Here is a 17,777-nt window from a genome sequence, read left to right as displayed (position 1 = left end):
GAAAATAAATAAATAAAAACGGGATCGAAGGAACTTATAAATGACCCGAACGCTTTCTCTCTTTTCGATCATTCTCCTTGACAAGGTAAGTAAAGAAATTAATAGTCAAATTAGTAAGATTAACACCTCACATATGGAAGAATACCCTTAGTTTCTATTTTTTTTTACTTGTTTATCCATAATGGGACCTCTCCAAGGTAGGTCATTTAGCTTAAATAAAATATTTATGTGAAACACTTTTTTTTACTAACATGGTAAGGTTTTAATCCTTATTGGCTCGATTTGCTCAAATGGGTTATTGTATCAGTAAACCAACACCACAACACTCTAAGTTTCATTGAAAAATTCATTCTAAAAATAATTTCTTTTAAGTTTGATCCAAAGTTTTGAAAATGAACGGATATCGAACTTCCACATAATTGACAAACTTAAAATTGAAATTCAACAGTGAAGAATAATTTTTTTTTAGATTTTTATATTTTAAAGTTCATTGAAATTTATCCTTTACAACCTTGAAGCGTCGTATCATGTTTTTTGAAGCCACGTCAACCCAAAGACCCTTGGTAAGAGTGAAATCCTTACTAAAATATAGTAAATAGGAAAATGACAAGAAAACTTAAAAATCATTTTTATTAGAAGATTAAGCCTAACTTAGTAAAATTTCAAATCTTACTGAGGGCCTTCAACTCACCTTGATCCGAAGCAACGGGGATATAGAGGACAGAATTCAATGAACTATTTTAAAAGAAAATAAAAAAATTACAAAAAATTATTTTTAATCTTGGGAGTTTGAGGAGTCCTCAGAATTATGGATCAATACCAATTTTATTTTTATTAAAATTTTTCCATAAAATCTAGAAGGGATTGTCAATTTGATAATCCATTTGCGTTCAACTTACCCGTTAGTAAGATTTCAAATCTTACTAAGTTAGTAAGAAAAGCGTATCTCTTTTAAGATAGACCTGTATTTTCAAGTTTGAATGGGATACGGAACGGTGAAGATTGCTTCGGCATCCAGGACAAGTTTTAAAGCGCCAAACACGCTGAATTTGCTGGACGACCGAAATCGGCGCCATCGGCGTCCCCTCACGGTCAAAACAGGGCAATTTAAAAACCCTTAAATTTTAAAGATACTACAACATTGCCACTCCCTTCCAATTTAGCCACTCCCTTCTCATTTAATGTACTCCCTTGACACAAAATTATTACTCACCACCCTCATAATTATGATGGGTTTACAGTTTGGATTTCCTTTCCTAATATTCCAAAAATAAGTACATATGTGAAGATTTCAAAATCCTCCCTAGATTTGCTTTCAATCCAGAGACCCATATTTATTCTTCAATAATGAATCTAATAACTCCACTTCAGGTCTCACAAACAGTCTTTTTTTCTCTTTTACTATTAAAAATCATCTCATGGAGAGTTCTACCATTGGAGTGGTAAAATTTCTTCATCTGCTACTTTAGCTTTCATGTCAGAAGATCATTCAAATATTTTAAGCAGTTTGGATTCGTCAATGTCAGGTATGAAAAATCCAAATCCAATTTCATTTGATTATACTTCTAGTATTATAATTCCAAAGCCTGAACCACCCCAAGTTGATCTTCCAACTGTTACATTGCCATCATCGACTGTTCTTTCTTTGAGTAATTTTGACAAACAGATTGAAGGTATTCAAATTTTCAATAGAAATACTCCCCCAATTGAGATGATCGACGTTGATTCGTCAAGTTTTAACATCGAGGGTCAAAGTGAGATGACATGGAAGTTGGATGATGACTCGGGTATCTCATTGGAGGGATCTTCACCTTCTCTCCCGTCTTCCGCAAGGTTGAGGAGCTGTGATGTTTATATTGGTTTGCCTAGTTCCAAGCCAACGTTGCTTAGATTCGCTAAATGGCTTCGTGCAGAGCTAGAATTACAAGGGGTTTCTTGCTTTGCAGCTGATCGGAGCCGTTGTAAGAATGCCGTGGGACATAGTATAGTTGAGAGGGCGATGAATTCTGCTACTTTTGGAGTGGTTATTGTTTCCAAGAAGTCATTTTCGAATCCTTATAGCATCTATGAGCTCAAGAGTTTCTTGGGCAAGAAGAATTTGGTTCCCATTTTTTACGGTCTGGGTCCTAGCGATTGTGTTGTGATGGATATAATTGGAAAGCGAGGGGAATTGTGGGAGAAGCACGGTGGGGATCTTTGGAGGTCCTATGGGGGAACGAGTAAGGAATGGAAGGAAGTCGTCAATGCTCTTTCGCACATGGATGGCTGGAAATTTGAGGCTCATTCTACTAATTGGAGGGATTGCATTTCCGAGGCTATCCTTCTCTTGGGGACGAGGTTGGGGAAGAGAAGCGTAGTGGAGAGGGTCAAAAGATGGAAAGAAAGGGTGGAAAAGGAGGAATTTCCTTTTCCGAGGAATGATAAGTTTGTTGGAAGGAAGAGGGAACTTCTTGAGCTTGAACTCATGTTGTTTGGTGATGTTAGTGGGAATGGGCAGCGTGAATGTTATGAACTCAAAACTACCAATAAAAGAAAGAACTCAAATGTGGGTGGGAGGAGTAAGGGCAAGAACGTAGAAGATCAACGAAAAGAGAGTATGGGTAAGGGCAAAGAACAAGCTGTGTGGAAGGAATCTGAGGAGGAGATCGAAATGGAAGGTGGAGGGAGTCCACAAAGGCTTTATAAACTTTCTCGGGGGAAGGATGTGGGGAGGCAAACAAGTAGGAAGAGATCTACAAAGATAGCTTATGGTAAAGGGATTGCTTGTGTTTCTGGTGAGCGTGGAATTGGTAAGACGGAGTTATTGTTAGAATTCGCGTATAGATTTGCTCAAAGGTATAGGATGGTTTTGTGGGTGGGCGGGGAAGCAAGGTATATTCGTCAAAATTACATAAATTTATTGCTTCTAGAAGTTGACGTGAGCATCGAGAACCATCTTTGCCTTGAGAGGAACAAACCACGCAGCTTTGAAGAACTAGAGGAAGAAGCCATTCGTAGAGTGAGGAAAGAATTCATGCGGGACATCCCCTTTTTGATCGTGATTGACAACTTGGAGGGTGAGAAGGATTGGTGGGACGGAAGGAGCATAATGGAGTTGCTCCCACGCTTTGGTGGAGAAACCCACATAATTATATCCACATGTCTTCCTCGGATAATGAACTTGGAACCTTTGAGGCTTTCTTACTTACCTCACGCAGAGGCAATGTCCTTGATGAGAGGAAGGTTAGAAAGTATCTCAATAGGTGAAGACAATGCTCTTCAAATTATTGAAGAGAAATTGGGCAGGCATACATTTGGGCTCTCTCTTGTAGGGGGAGTCCTCTCTGAGCTTTCTATTAGTCCTCAAGGACTCCTTGATGCCATCGAAAAAATGCCTTACAGAGATCTCACATGGACTACTGGAGAAGATCCAGTGTTGAGACGCAATCCCTTTCTCTTGCAACTACTAGAAGCATGTTTCTTAATATTGAATGATGTTGATGAGGTGGCATCAAGAATGGCTCTAGTAAGCGGTTGGTTTGCTCCATCACCAATTCATGTTTCACTATCGGCTTTGGCATCAAAATCTGAAGCCTTGGAAATGCATCACAAAGTCAATATTTGGAATAAGTTTCGGGGAGTCGTAACTTGTCGATGCCTTATGTCACAGACTAAGAGGTCGGAAGAACAATCATTCATGCTGTTGGTAAGGTTGGGTTTTGCAAGAAGTGGCACAAAGCAAGGATGTATCCATTTCCATGAAATTATCAAATTATATGCTCGCAAAAGAGGTGATAATGGAGTTACTCAAGCTATGTTTCGGGCAATTAATGCTGGAGAATTTCTTCCTCAACAACATGATCATATATGGGCTGCAAGTTTCTTACTCTTCAAGTTTGGGACAGATCCCGCTATTCTCAAGCCCAAAGTCTCTGAGTTGGTATCGTTCATAAAACGGTTAGCTCTACCTTTAGCTCTTTATACTTTCTCAAATTTCTCACGGTGCAATGCAGCTTTGGAGCTCTTGCGCCTATGCACCAATGAATTGGAAGCTGTGGAGGAGTCTTTATGTTCACAAGTTGATAAGGGGTTAGGGAAGTTTCTTTGTTGGGGAGGCTTGACTGGGTCGACCAGCCAGTTGAATCCGGTCCTTTATCAAGAATTAGCTCTCTTGAAAGCTAAATTGCTTGAGACAAGGGCGGAACTTATGCTTCAAGGTGGGGAATATGACATCGGACAACAACTTTGCAGAACTGCGATAAGCATTCGAGAAGTGTTTTATGGCTGGGATCATCCGGAAATGATATCTGCTTGTAACACCATGGGTAAACTCTTAAAGTTTCAATCGAATAGCCAAGAAAAGTGATCTAATAAGCCAGCGATTGTTGCACCCTGTTGTTATATTTGTTTGAACATCAAATAAGTTCTTATTGCCTTAAATGACTAGTTTTTAAGATATGAATAATTTGTTAAGCTTGCCAATTTGGTATTGTGAAGAATCCGAGATTTTTGAGTGTGAAATAATGCATTATGTTTCCTTTTTAGTTTTATATCATTGTGGAAATGTAGATGTGCTACCTTTTTATTATTTTATTTTGCATATGATACACTCTCTAGGTCTGAATGGTTTTATAACAGGAATCTGTTATGAGCAATTAACATTTAGAACTTAGATTTGTTGCCTTATAGTTTTTCTTCCCATTGATTTCACACTTATGTCACACATTTATTGAAACATTAATCAAATTTCCATTATGAGGTCTGATTTTTTCCTTGGTTCTCTCTCATGATATTGTTTCTGAGAAAGTGGGAATGTCAAACACTTAACAACTTTGTTTTTTGGAAATTGATTCTATTATCTGTCTGACATAACATGTTCTAATATTTTCACGTCAAAGTTCCAAAAAGTTTGATTGAAAGGAAGCTTGAACAGAAGGGAATTAAGGTCACCTTGACTTAAAACCAATAGCTTAATGTGTTCTCATATTTTTTACGTTATCTTAGTGATTATGCTTGTTGGATGTACATATGGTTCAGTGCAATATAAATGTAGTCCATCAGGACTGTTGCATGAAAGAGATAATTGTCCTTGTTTGGTTCCAAACTGCTGCGGGACTTGGTGGTTTCTTAGACACTATACTAATGATGATCATGCCAAGATTAGATGACGTAACGTAACTAGATATTTTTTAATCATTCATGCATCCTCACAGTAAACTATCTTCACTTCAAAATAATTGTTTCTTATACTTCTTGGAACTTCTTTGCCATTTGTTCACCAATGACTTTGGTCCATTATTTCTAAAATGGTTCATACTTTCAGAACAGTAGAGTGCCATTTGGTTATTAAGTTGACCATGCTATCTGCTATTTTATTCCTTCTTCAGCCATGGAAATGGATTTTCCTTTTACAAAGAATTCAAGCGAGGCTTAAAATATATCTCACTACCTCCATGCACCTCCTTTTGGACCCAACAGAACCTTATTCCATCTGTTCGGGGTTCTGCCATTTTTTATACTTCTTATTCCTATTGTACCAGGTTAGAAAGGAGTCTCGGCTCACCCGCACTCCAGTACCAATAATTAGATAGAGTGCCCAACAAAGTAATACCAGAAACTCACAAGAATAATAGCAACAAAATTAAGAGAAGTAGAGAAAACAAACTACTAGTCAAAAGTCACAGAAACTTATGCGGTTCTCTGCTAAGGGCTACGTCTGTAGGTGCCAACAATCCAGATTGAGCGAGGCAAACACTTGACTGCCCGCGTTGGACACTGGGCTCAACACTGAGCTGACCTGTCAGTGCATAGAGAATCGTTGATTTTCTAACTTTTATCTCGTGGAAATAAATCCATGGTTATCTGTGCACTAACAGGTCAGCTCAGTGTTGAACCTAGTGTCCAACGCAGGCAGTGTAGCATGATTCACTGAGAAAATACAAGATAGAACAATTTCCTTGATATTCTAAAATCCTTCACTCAACTCGCATCCCTCCAATATTAGGAGTAACCTCTCGACTCCTTCCAGTACCTTGGATCCCTCCTCCAACAGGAGTTCCACCATAATTACATATGGATATCTAGTATTAAACTGGGATGCTTGTGACTTGTTGCGACCACACTATATAAAGGAAAAACCCAAGTTCAATCCCCAAGTAACCATGAAACCTTGTCGTACAAGAAAAACCCACTTTGTTCCTTTTAGTCCTGTTTTGGTTGGGACCAACACCTTAAAATAGTCTTAATAAACAACATGTCATACACACTGAGTGATGTAAACAGCAAGAAGGAGGGCTTTGGTGCAAGTGGAAGGCTTTGACACCAAAAAAGAAAAGAATATAAAGACAGGCGCCTTAACAAAATATATAGCTCTATATAGAACTGAATGGCAAACTAGGATTCATGTTTCTGAACCTAAATAGTTGGGATAAGGAATTATGAAGCATTTATATGCCTCCCACATATTCATTTATAGTGAGCTAGAGATTTCCTTAAATCAAGATTATACATGCCACGGAAAATTCCATTCCTAGAAATATTCCAGCCCAATTGAAAATCACATTCCTCATTTCCTCGTGTAAAGATGCAATTGTAAGCAATAATCCTTGATGAGAAGAAACACATCTTGACTTTTACTGTGCAAATTTCCAAATATAAAATTTTATATACTATCTATTTAGGCTTTAAATTGATGGCTAATTAAGGGGTTTAGATTTGGAAGAGCTAATAAATGGGGTTGGCTTGGTTGTTAAGGCAATGTTCAGTTGGTCCTTTATTTTATCGTAGAAACTGGTTGAAAATTTATAGAAACTTGATTATATTTGGATGCTTTTAATGGCTCACCTTATCCATTTGTTGCTTGCCACACTATAGTCCGACAAAAAATGATTATCCATCAGCATACAAACCAAGGAGCTACAATGAGAAAATTTTATATTTTGAACAGAGATTTACGGATTTATGACAGAAACTCGATTTACTATCGATTTTTTTCAGTGCCATGCATTGCTCACTTTATCTTATGTTGCTTGCCACAGTGCAGAATGGTGCAAGTATTGTTCATATTATGTTTGTTATTCGAGTAATTTATGCAACTTTGAAAACTAATTTGATATTTCTACGACCATCGAAAAATGGCATTAGGTAGCTTTATTCTCGTAACGAATAATGCCTATAATAATCAGCCTTTAGAGGTGGCAAATATGATGCGTTGTAATTTATTTGTCTTGTCATATTTCTACTCCATGGGTTTGATAAGATGAATATGACTTAGTATGTAATAATACATTTCTCGTTTATTTATTGCGTTCTTCTTACAATAGTTAATAATAATAACATTGAAGGAGGTCACAAGCTTGCCATTGATCTCTCCAAGGGCTAGTTTAAAGGATGCTTTGACGTCTTTGACCAAAATTTTAGTGGAACAAAAGAGATAAATAGCCTTATTTGGTCAATTAAATTTGCAGGAGTTTTCTCCAAGTTCATAATTATGTTTTCTTCTGATCAAAGATATTATAATTAGTAGATGATCATGTATAGTCTTGGTGGTATTCTTTGGCTACAGTTTTCTTCCAGTTGTTATGATGCCTTGGCCTATAAGAAAAGATGACGATGTGTTAAATTTGTTCCTCCTTCATGTCGGATTCATTATTGATGCTGGGCTTGAAGTAGTCTTTCGAGTTCTCTAAGTAGGATTTAATTTGACATCCCTGTCAACGGTGGTGTTAATGCCATCATTATCATGTTAATAGTACACTCTTACCATGAATGCAAGAGTTCACATTAACATTGCTCCCCACATTGTAGGATTTTGAAGATATTCTTGATCGCGTGTAATGGCATTAATGTGTGTTACATTAGGCATTCTGCAAATATAGCAAATTTGCTATCTTTTTATGCATGAAATGGTGATTGTAATTGGTATAGAGTCCAAGGCACAACTAGGCTCTGAATTTTCCGAATCTTTGTTGTGATAGTGTTATAAGCGGGAATCTTTTAAGGAAATTTCGATCTCGGTATTAGATCAGATTTTTTGGAAGGCCAGAGTTTTTGAGCTCATGGAGTTTAAAACTCCAACATCACATTTCTTGCACATTTTTCACTTCTTCCTTGCAGAGAGTACTAATATTTAGACAGTATTGGATAGTTGAATCCTGTTTTCTTTCTCTTGTCATAGTTGCTTGGTTTGATGTAATGTTTTGAAAGGCATTTGAGGCTTCCAAAAGCGCTTAAAGCCGTTTGAGCTCAGACTTCGAAGCTTAGTGAAGTTGCACACGCACGTGGACGTAGAGAACAAAAATCATACAACTCTTAATTTTATTTTTGAAAGACATTATTTCAGTGGCCGTCCATTTTCAAAGTGTTTGATTAATAATTTTTTGTTTGTTTATTTGTTTGTAAAATCTAATCTAAACCATGAATCCTGGAAGTTAAGGTATCATTTGGGCCAACGTGGAAGTCTGCATAATCCAAATGAGGACCTTGATTTAGGCTCTAAATGTTCCTTCAGTCCATGTAATCTTTTTCACATTTACATCATATATTTGAAAAATACATTATGTATCTCTAAGATAAATCTCGACCATTAGATTTTGCACTTACACGTTGGAATTTTGTGTGAACATATGGTTTCTTTTCCATGAGTCTATTAGATCTCAAAATAGAAAGAAAAAAAAAAGAACAGAGAGGACAATTTTTTTTCCAAAATAGAATGAAAAATGTAACACCAACAAATATCATTATCATATTGTAAACTCTCAATCATAGAGCCAACTCAAAAAAATAAAAAATAAAATAAATCCTAGGCAATACTCTAGGCCTAGTTAATTTTTATTTTGGGAATTAGGCAAACCATAATTAAGTACTAATCAACATCGATCAAACCAAGAAAATCATTGTGATTGCAACCATCGCTGCAATAAGTACATGATATCCAGATGTTCCAACCCCAACTGCTGAATTGGGAGTAAATGGGGCTGGGGCTGGTGCTTGCCATTCGGGTAGAACGGTGATAGCGAGCTTCTGGCTTTTAGATGCACAATGGTCGGCAATACCACATATGTACCACTTGTTCCCTGGGGTGGCAAGTGGGATCACGTCGTTCCCTGTCGCTAGAGCTTCGTTCGTGGGTGGTTTGGTGCAGTCCTTGAACCCGGTACCATTCACTTTGAAAACATTATGTAACCCGACCGGGTACTTAAACACTGCAACAACAAAAAAAAAAAAAAATTTCCTCAAATCTTTAATCAGTTTCCAATGTAAAAGTGATTAAAAAACTTTTATGTTCTTGTTAATTATATAATCGTCAAGCAAGTATATCGAATGATAAAAGTTTGCATTAAGTTACCGAGTTTATCTCCAACATGGAATGTTTTGTCCTTGGCCCAGTTTTGATAATCGAAATTGATTGTCCAACCATTTTCATCACCAACTACGTATTCAGCTGCCAAAGCGATTCTAGGGAGAACAATAGCAACAATGACGACGATGGTGAACAATTGCTTCAAAGCCATTGGAGTTTATCTTATTTTTTTTGCTTAAAAGCTCAAATTAGCTCCAATTGGCTTTAAGATTTGATCGTTCTCTGTTGATGCTTATTACAAGGAGGTTAAGGGGTCTATTTATATTTTCTCATTCAAGTTAGACTAAACTTGATTTTATCCGGCTATGGGCGGCCATGCAAATGACTTTAAAACACATTGGGTAGTCCGTGACATAGAAAGAAATTTAAAAATATACTAATTAAGAATTAGGGAGATTTAAACATACCCCCTCTATGTTTGGGTAATTATTTGAGATACCCGTGTTTGAAAACTGATGATGTGCCCCTTAACATTGGCCTTCTTTGACAAACAAACTCAAAATGACCAACCTCAATTCAAAAATCTTACGTTCTCTCTCAAAAATCTGACCTTGAAATTTTTACCCTTTTATTTGCTCTAAAGATTCTATCTCTCAACTTTAAACCTTGAGCAATATAATTTTGGGACAAGTAGAAGACTAGAATGTTGGGAAGAATAATAGAAGGTTTTGTACAAAGAGGTTGAAGATGATGGATTGATGACGAAGATGAATATATAAAAAATAATTTACTTCAGAGGTTAACAAGGAGGAATCACCAGATGGGTGGCCGAGTGGGAGCACTTCGGGGTCAAGGGGTGTGCTCCCCCTATGGTCTCAAGTTTAATTCCCATCGACTACTAATATTAGTGGCTATGGATCACAGGATTAAAATCTTATTTCGCAAGCCTTGTTCGGGGAGGAGGGAATAATTAGTGTACGTAAGCTGGCCCAGATACCCTTCTTATAAAATAAAAATAAAAATAAAACACAAAGGGGTATTCAGGTCATTTTTTATTAGTATTGTAAAAAAGACCAAGGTCAAGGGACTTGCCATCAGTTTCAAAACAGAAGGGCAGGACCGTATTATCTTATATATTCACCTCATAACACAAATTGTTCTCTCTAAATCATCCTCTCAAAATTTAAATAAATAAATAAATTGGGGTGGAGCATGCAAGATCAACTTTTGTTGGATTTAATTATTATAATATGTAATTAAGCATAAAAAACAATTATAATTTGTGTTATGTAAGTGATATATCATTAACAAGAAAGGGGCATATAGGTTATTAATGGTTGAAAATGGTTTTATGTTTTACTTTGTTGAGATAGCTTTGAAGCCTGCATCAGAGGAGGAATGTTTGTCCCTTTCTTTTATTTTTTAATTCTTCGCTGCTATATATTGGGAGGAAGCCATATGTGATATTCACGGGTCACGACCCCAAACCTCCTCATATTCTATTAGTCGTCAATGGATCGAATCAAAATCAAAATTCAATTGAATCTGATTTAATAACTTGGTGTACGGATTGAGGATTTGGAATTGCATAAGGACCCAATCTAAGAACATATGTAAAGATATTATATATATATTTAAGGGTCTGGATCAAGGTCCAACGTTTTATCCAACATGTTCTGTAAATTGGGGTTATAAGTTTCGGACCCATTCAGAAACCTTGAACCTTAGTTTATATGTTGAAGAAGTGTGGATCGTTTATTTTTTATAAACCACTTTTGATGGGGTTAAAAGTTTTAGAATGAACTGGTTTTTGATGATGATGATTTTCTCACAAAAAAATTCAGTCCATTCCAAAATTTCAAACCCTCCTAGTTTAAAAAATGCGTTAGGTTATGATCCTATCCCTTTATTTATATACTTTTCTTGTGGTCGATCTCCTAAATTCCTTTCTAGGACCTTAATTAAACAATCTCAGTCACGTCTATTTTAGACTTGTCAAGATTTATCCTAACTTTAATGAAAAATTCATGTCTTGTATGACTCACCAATCACTTCAGGGTCTATAGCAATATCGGTGATCTCTTATCTTATATCATAATTTTTTTTCCCACACAATTTTCTTTATAACTTTTTAAAAACAAATGAAATTGTGTCATTCACATTGCATTGTGATTGATCTATAACAGATGATTTGTTGCACACCCTTAATTTTAGATAAAATAAAGTTGATCAAATTGCCTTGTCTAAAGCTTTGAAAATGAACGACCCCAAAACTCTTGTTTTTAAAACACATGATTTTAAAACACACTGACCAAAGATGAGAAAATGTCCTTTAAAGAAAGAAAAGAAAAATTCTTTTATAATTGTTAAAATTTTACTTTACATCCACGTGACACTTGATTATATTTTGGATGCAACGTGGATGTACGATTCATATAAATAGGTGTCCCTTCAATATCCATGCAAGCCAATCCACATGAGAGAATGGATCATAAATCCTCATTGATTTATTTTTAAAAATGAATCGTGATAATCTAATGCTTTTTTTTTTACGCTCTCTGACCTGACAGTACATAGAATCATAAATCTTTATCCTCGTGTATCCCGAAGCATGGAATTTACGGTTCTGTGAAAGAAGCGTACAAAAAAGAGCATCAGATTATATGATTATTTTAAAATATAAAAACATCTTTACATTATATTTTCTTTGTTTCATTAAATATTTTCTTAGATTACAAAATTTCCTAGAATTATATTAAATGGCACAACACATTCTCAAAAAAGACTAACTATTTGAAATCTATAAAATAATCTCTTAAATAAATTTAAAAAATTAATTCCAACCTTACATATATACAGATTTTTTAACTCACATAATCAACCATTAGTGTATATTAATACACTATACCATTAAGTCTTAAGCATCGTGTATAATTTTTAATTAAAATTAATGTAATTAGGATATCACTGCTATGTAATTCATGCATGCATGGTTGTGCTGGATGATCCACGTACGGCAACGGGTCCAGTTGCATCAATGGTATACTTGCATGTGTTATCGAACAAACTAGGACCAAACCAACTAATTAACATCAAATTAGAAATTGATCTTCATTTACTTAAATAAACAAATTAGAAATTGATTAAAACAATTAGAAATTACAAATCATAAACCAAAGAATTGAAATTAGACCACAAGTTGTTGATGACAATATTAATCCAAATTTCTAGGACCATTTATGGTCCTTGAGATAAATTAAAGAATCCCACAAATTATATAATATAACATCAATCAAACAAAGAAAATCATCATGATCACGACCATAACCCCAATAAGTACTCGATATCCAGACGTGGCAACACCAATTGCCGAATTAGGAGTTATTGGGGCTGGTGCAGGCGGTTGCCATTCGGGTAGAACGGTTAAGAGATGTTGTTTCTAGCTTACTTATTTCTACTTTTATATATGAAAAATTAAGAATCATCGTATAATAGTGGAGAAATTGCAATAGAGAAAGAGAAAATGGGCGATTTATTTCAAAAAATTTCCCTCACAAATTTTTTTAAGTCTATAAAAACAAATGAAATTGTGTCATTAACATTGCACTGTGATTGATCTAGAACAGCTGATATGTTGCACACCTTTAAGTCAAAAAAAAAATAAAGTTGACCAAAATATCAGGTCAAAAGCTTTGAAAAACATCCCCAAAACTCTCAGATTTTAGAACATGGGGACCAAAGATGACAAAATATCCCTTTTTAATTTTAAAGAAAAAAAAAATCCTTTAAGTTATTAATTTTTGTTTTGTTTTGAAGCTAATCGTGAAATTGGATTCTAAGAGAATCAAACATAGGACGTGGGAACACTTTCCACACGTCTTGCTAACTTGCTAAGTTGGCGTCTTTGAGTTCTTAAACTTTTGCACTCTACATCCACATCACACTTGATTAGATTTTGGATGCAATGTGGATGTGCAATACATATAAACAGTGCTCGTTCGGTCCATTCAATCCAAGGGAATGGTAAGTATTGTTGATATAAATCCACATTGATTACTTTTCAAAATATAAGGACATCTTTACATTATATTTTCTTAATTTATTGCTAGGTTGAGTATTGGTAATTCAAATCCACATTAAATATTTTCATAAATTACAAAATATTCTCACGCTACATCAAATGACACAACAAATTCTATAATAATAATAAAAAAAAAACTAAGTATTTGAAATTCATAAAATAATCTCTTATATTAATTATAAGAAATAATTCCAACCTTACATGCATACAAATTTTTTTAACTCACACAATCACCCATTAGTAATATATTAATACACTATACCATTAAGCCTTGAACATCATGTATAATTTTTAATTAAAATCAATCATAATTTTTTAAAATTAAATTGATTAGGATATCACTATTACGTAATCCATATATTCATGGGTCATGCTGGACGATACTCGAATGTCAACGAGTCCAATTGCATCAATGGTAAATTAGCTTGTGTTATCAAACAAAATAGGACCAAACCAACCAATTAACATCAAATTAGAAATTGAGCTTCATTTACTTAATCAAACAAATTGCAAATTGATTAAAATAATTAGAAATTACAAATCATAAACCAAAGAATTGACACTAGACCACAAGTTGTTGATAAGAATATTAATCCAAATTTCAAACCATTTATAGTCCTTGAGATAATTTGAAGGACACCACAAATTATATAATATAACATCAATCAAACGAAGAAAATCATCGTAATCGCGACCATTGTCCCAATAAGTACTTGATATCTAGACATTGCAACACCAATTGCCGAATTAGGAGTTATTGGGGATGTTGGCGAATTAGGAGTTATTGGGGATGGTGCCAGCGCTTGCCATTCGGGTAGAACTGTGATAGCAAGCTTCTGGTTTTTATCTGCACAATGGTCAGCAATACCGCAGATGTACCACTTGTTCCCTGGGGTGGCAAGTGTGATCACGTCGTTCCCTGTCGCTAGAGCTTCGTTCGTGGGTGGTTTGGTGCAGTCCTTGAACCCGGTACCATTCACTTTGAAAACATTATGTAACCCGACCGGGTACTTAAACACTGCAAAAAATGTACTCAAATCTTTAATCATTTTTTGAAGTAGAACTGATCAAAATATGTGTATTTTTACTAATTATATCATCGTCAAGCAAGTATTTGATTGGAACGATAAAAATTTGCATTAATTTACCGAGTTTATCTCCGACATGGAATGCCTTGTCCTTGGCCCAGTTTTGATAATCAAAATTGATTGTCCAGCCTTTGTCATCACCAACTATGAATTCAGCTGCTGAAGTGATTCTAGGGAGAACGATAGCAACAACTATGACGATGGTGAACAATTGCTTCAAAGCCATTGGAGCTTATCTTAATTTTTTTATACTTAAAAGCTCAAATTATCTCCAATTGGCTTTAAGATTTGATCGATCTCTGTTGATGCTTATTACAAGGCCCTTAAAGGGTCTATTTATATGTTTTTTATGATCCAAATTAGATTAAACTTAATTATCCGGCTAAGGGCGGCCATACAAAGGACTTGGGGAACACATTGGTAGTCCTTGACATAGAAAGAAATTTTAAAAATATATATAATAGTTAAGAATTAGGGTTATTGAGAGTTGAGACATACAACATCTTTTGGTGAATATTTGAGATACCCCTGTGTTTTCAAACTGATGATTTGCCCCCTTGACCTCATCCTTCTTTGAGAGACCAACTTAAAATGACCCTCAACCTCAAGTCAAAAAAGGCAAAAACCTTAATTTGTCTTCCCAAAATTTGTTGTTCAAATTTTTTACTCTCTTCTTCAACCTAAATATTCTATCTCCCAACTTTAAACCTCGATCAATATGATTTTAGGGAAAGTAGAAGAGGATGAAATTTTGGATAGAAAAATAGAAGGTTTTGTACAAAGAGATTGAAAACAATGATGAATAGTTAAAAATAACTTACTCTTGAGGTTAAAGAGCTCTAAGATCAACTGATTTTTGGAAGAAAAATCATGAGATGAGGACATTTAGGTCATTTTCTACTAATATTCCAGAGAGGACTGAGGTCAAGGGACATGCCATCAGTTTGAAAACACAAGGGGTACTATCTTATATATTCACCAAAACTTTGAGGGGGTATATCTAAATCACCCTAAAGTTTTTTTTTTCTTAAATATTCAAATTGGGGTGGAGAAAACTAGATGAACTGTTGCTTTTGCCTTGCTGGATTAAACTATTTAAGAATGGTTTGAAGATGATTTTATGTTTTTAATGAAACAAAGACTTTGTTGACATTGTTGTGAAGCCTGCATCAAAGGAGAAATATTTGTACCTTTTCTTTTGTTCTTTTTTATTATAGAAAAACTTCTTCCCTGCAATCTTTGGGAGAAAGCCACATGTGATGCTCATGATCCCAACTCTCATATAATATTAGTCATCAATGGATCAAATCAAAACCAAAATCCAACCCGGTCTGATTTAATAACTTGGAGCATGGATCGAGGATTTCGGGTTTCACGAGGATACAATCAAATTTGGACACGATCTAAGAATATATGTAAAATATCTTATATATTTTTTATGCGTGTTTTCTTTATAATGTTTGTCAAATATTTGATTTGATCCGTATCCACTACAATTATGATTGGATTGGACTTGGATAAATGTTGAGATCCGACAAGAATCCATCTTGATAGTGGCATGGTCCATTAGGTTAAGATCCATAATTAATATGAATCTTATCAAATCCATTGTGACCAATGAGATGGGTTGACAAGTCATCTCAAAGCTGACGTGTTTCTCGAAAGTCACTCCTTTATCTCATTGTTGAACTTGACAACTCCAATATATCAGAGAACTCAATCTCGTTCATGGACGAGATGAGACATCAAAATGAGTTTTGAAACCATGGTTTAAACAAATCAATATGGTATACATGTAAAAGATATATACTTTCATGCTTAAGTTATGAAGTAGTCTATTAATCTCACTTTCATTTGGAACTGAACAAATCAATTATGTTTATTCATCCTTTATTGAGATACTTTTTGTGTTCTCTGAGGTTCATTTTTGGGATTTAAATTAAATAACGTCAATAATGTTTATCGAGAGCAAATCCTCTGTGGTACTTTTTTCCTACAATTTTCTATAGTGATTTTTCTTTTTACGGTTTTGATTGATTAACTTTAAAATTTCATGACACCCAAATCCTTTATTGTTGGTGTAGACATCCCAATTTGAACGGGTCCATACTCGAAAGGCCCCAAAAATATTAATTTTTCAATAGGATTCGTCAACGGATCTCAAAGGCCAAAATCACTAAAAAGTGACTTTTTGATCGAATCAATGCCCATAAGATCTCTTAATGATCTAGGAGGCCCACGAAAAGGACTCGGCCTACCATACGCTTTCCCAATATTCACCGCACCATTCCCAAAATCGAAAATAACGAATTCTCAATAAAATTCACCGATGGGCCCTAAAAAACCCGATTTGCCAACACGTGGCATCTTGATCAAACCAATGATTTCAAAAATCACAAATAAATAAATAAAATTAAAAAATGAGACTTGGGACGCCTACCACACCTATCCCTTTACCGTTCCATCTCCGAATCCGAAAAAACCTAAGCCCATCTAAGGCCCATAAACCCTCAAATCTACAAAAATCAATTTCTCATCTTAACCCCAACTTAAACCTAATCCCACACCACCTAAAACCTAAAACTAACCTACACCCTCAAAATCCATTCCAAAATAACCCTCAACCAATTCCTAAAACCCAAAATCATTTATAAAACCCAAGTCCAACACTACAAAACCCACAAATCATTAACCATATCCAATTCATTATCCAACTCACAACCCTAACCCATAAACCACAACCCACATTAACCAATCACTCTTTTATCATCAAAAGATGACACATGTCATCACCCCATCTCACCTCCCTCATCCAACTACCTATCCCATTAATTTTCTTTAATTTAAACTTCACTACCCACCATCACACTCATCACCTTTTCTCAAATCAACACATCAACCCATACCCTCCCCTAACTTACCCTCATTACTCTCTATAACTCTATTCTCTCAAATCAAACACCATCAACCTATACCCTCTTAACCTACCCTCATAAATCCCTAAACCCTATTATCTCAAATCAAACACATCAACCCACACCTCCCCCTAACCTATCATCATTATACCTCCCTTTAATCTATCATCATCATTTCCTATAAATCCATCTCTACAATCTAAACCTAAACCTACACCTATCCTCTCAAATCAAACACTCAATCTCTCCCATCAATTAAATCAAAACCCTTAACATCCACACATCTTGCCACATGTCATTATCTCCCTTACCCTCCCAATCACTCTCTTACACCCTACATTCTCTTAAACTATACATCATTCAATCAACCAACTACCATCTCAAACACTCATCATCTCACCTCACCAAACACT

The 17,777-nt window shown here is 35.2% G+C and overlaps 2 protein-coding genes and 1 pseudogene across 2 annotated transcripts; 1 reads left to right on the top strand and 2 right to left on the bottom strand.

The window, feature by feature from the left end:
- Positions 1-1,003: 1,003 nt before the first annotated feature.
- Positions 1,004-4,461, top strand: LOC147385380 (uncharacterized). The gene has a single exon (XM_086424391.1). It carries the CDS (start codon positions 1,475-1,477, stop codon positions 4,343-4,345), a length of 2,871 nt encoding a protein of 956 aa, XP_086280517.1. The 5' UTR covers positions 1,004-1,474; the 3' UTR covers positions 4,346-4,461.
- A 4,395-nt stretch (positions 4,462-8,856) lies between these two features.
- LOC147385379 (blue copper protein 1a-like) lies at positions 8,857-9,491 on the bottom strand. The gene is made up of 2 exons (XM_086423147.1): positions 9,326-9,491; positions 8,857-9,182 (listed from the first exon to the last, which is right to left on the bottom strand). Exons 1-2 carry the CDS (start codon positions 9,489-9,491, stop codon positions 8,857-8,859), a joined length of 492 nt encoding a protein of 163 aa, XP_086279273.1.
- Positions 9,492-14,026: 4,535 nt separating this feature from the next.
- Positions 14,027-14,675, bottom strand: LOC147385378 (blue copper protein 1a pseudogene; annotated as a pseudogene).
- Positions 14,676-17,777: the final 3,102 nt, after the last annotated feature.

This window comes from Akebia trifoliata, chromosome 14, assembly GCF_017979445.1.
Source record: "Akebia trifoliata isolate Shusen 1 chromosome 14, ASM1797944v1, whole genome shotgun sequence".
Lineage (NCBI taxonomy): Eukaryota > Viridiplantae > Streptophyta > Magnoliopsida > Ranunculales > Lardizabalaceae > Akebia > Akebia trifoliata.
Note: the sequence above shows the minus strand (reverse complement) of the source record. Positions and strands in the feature narration are given on the sequence as shown.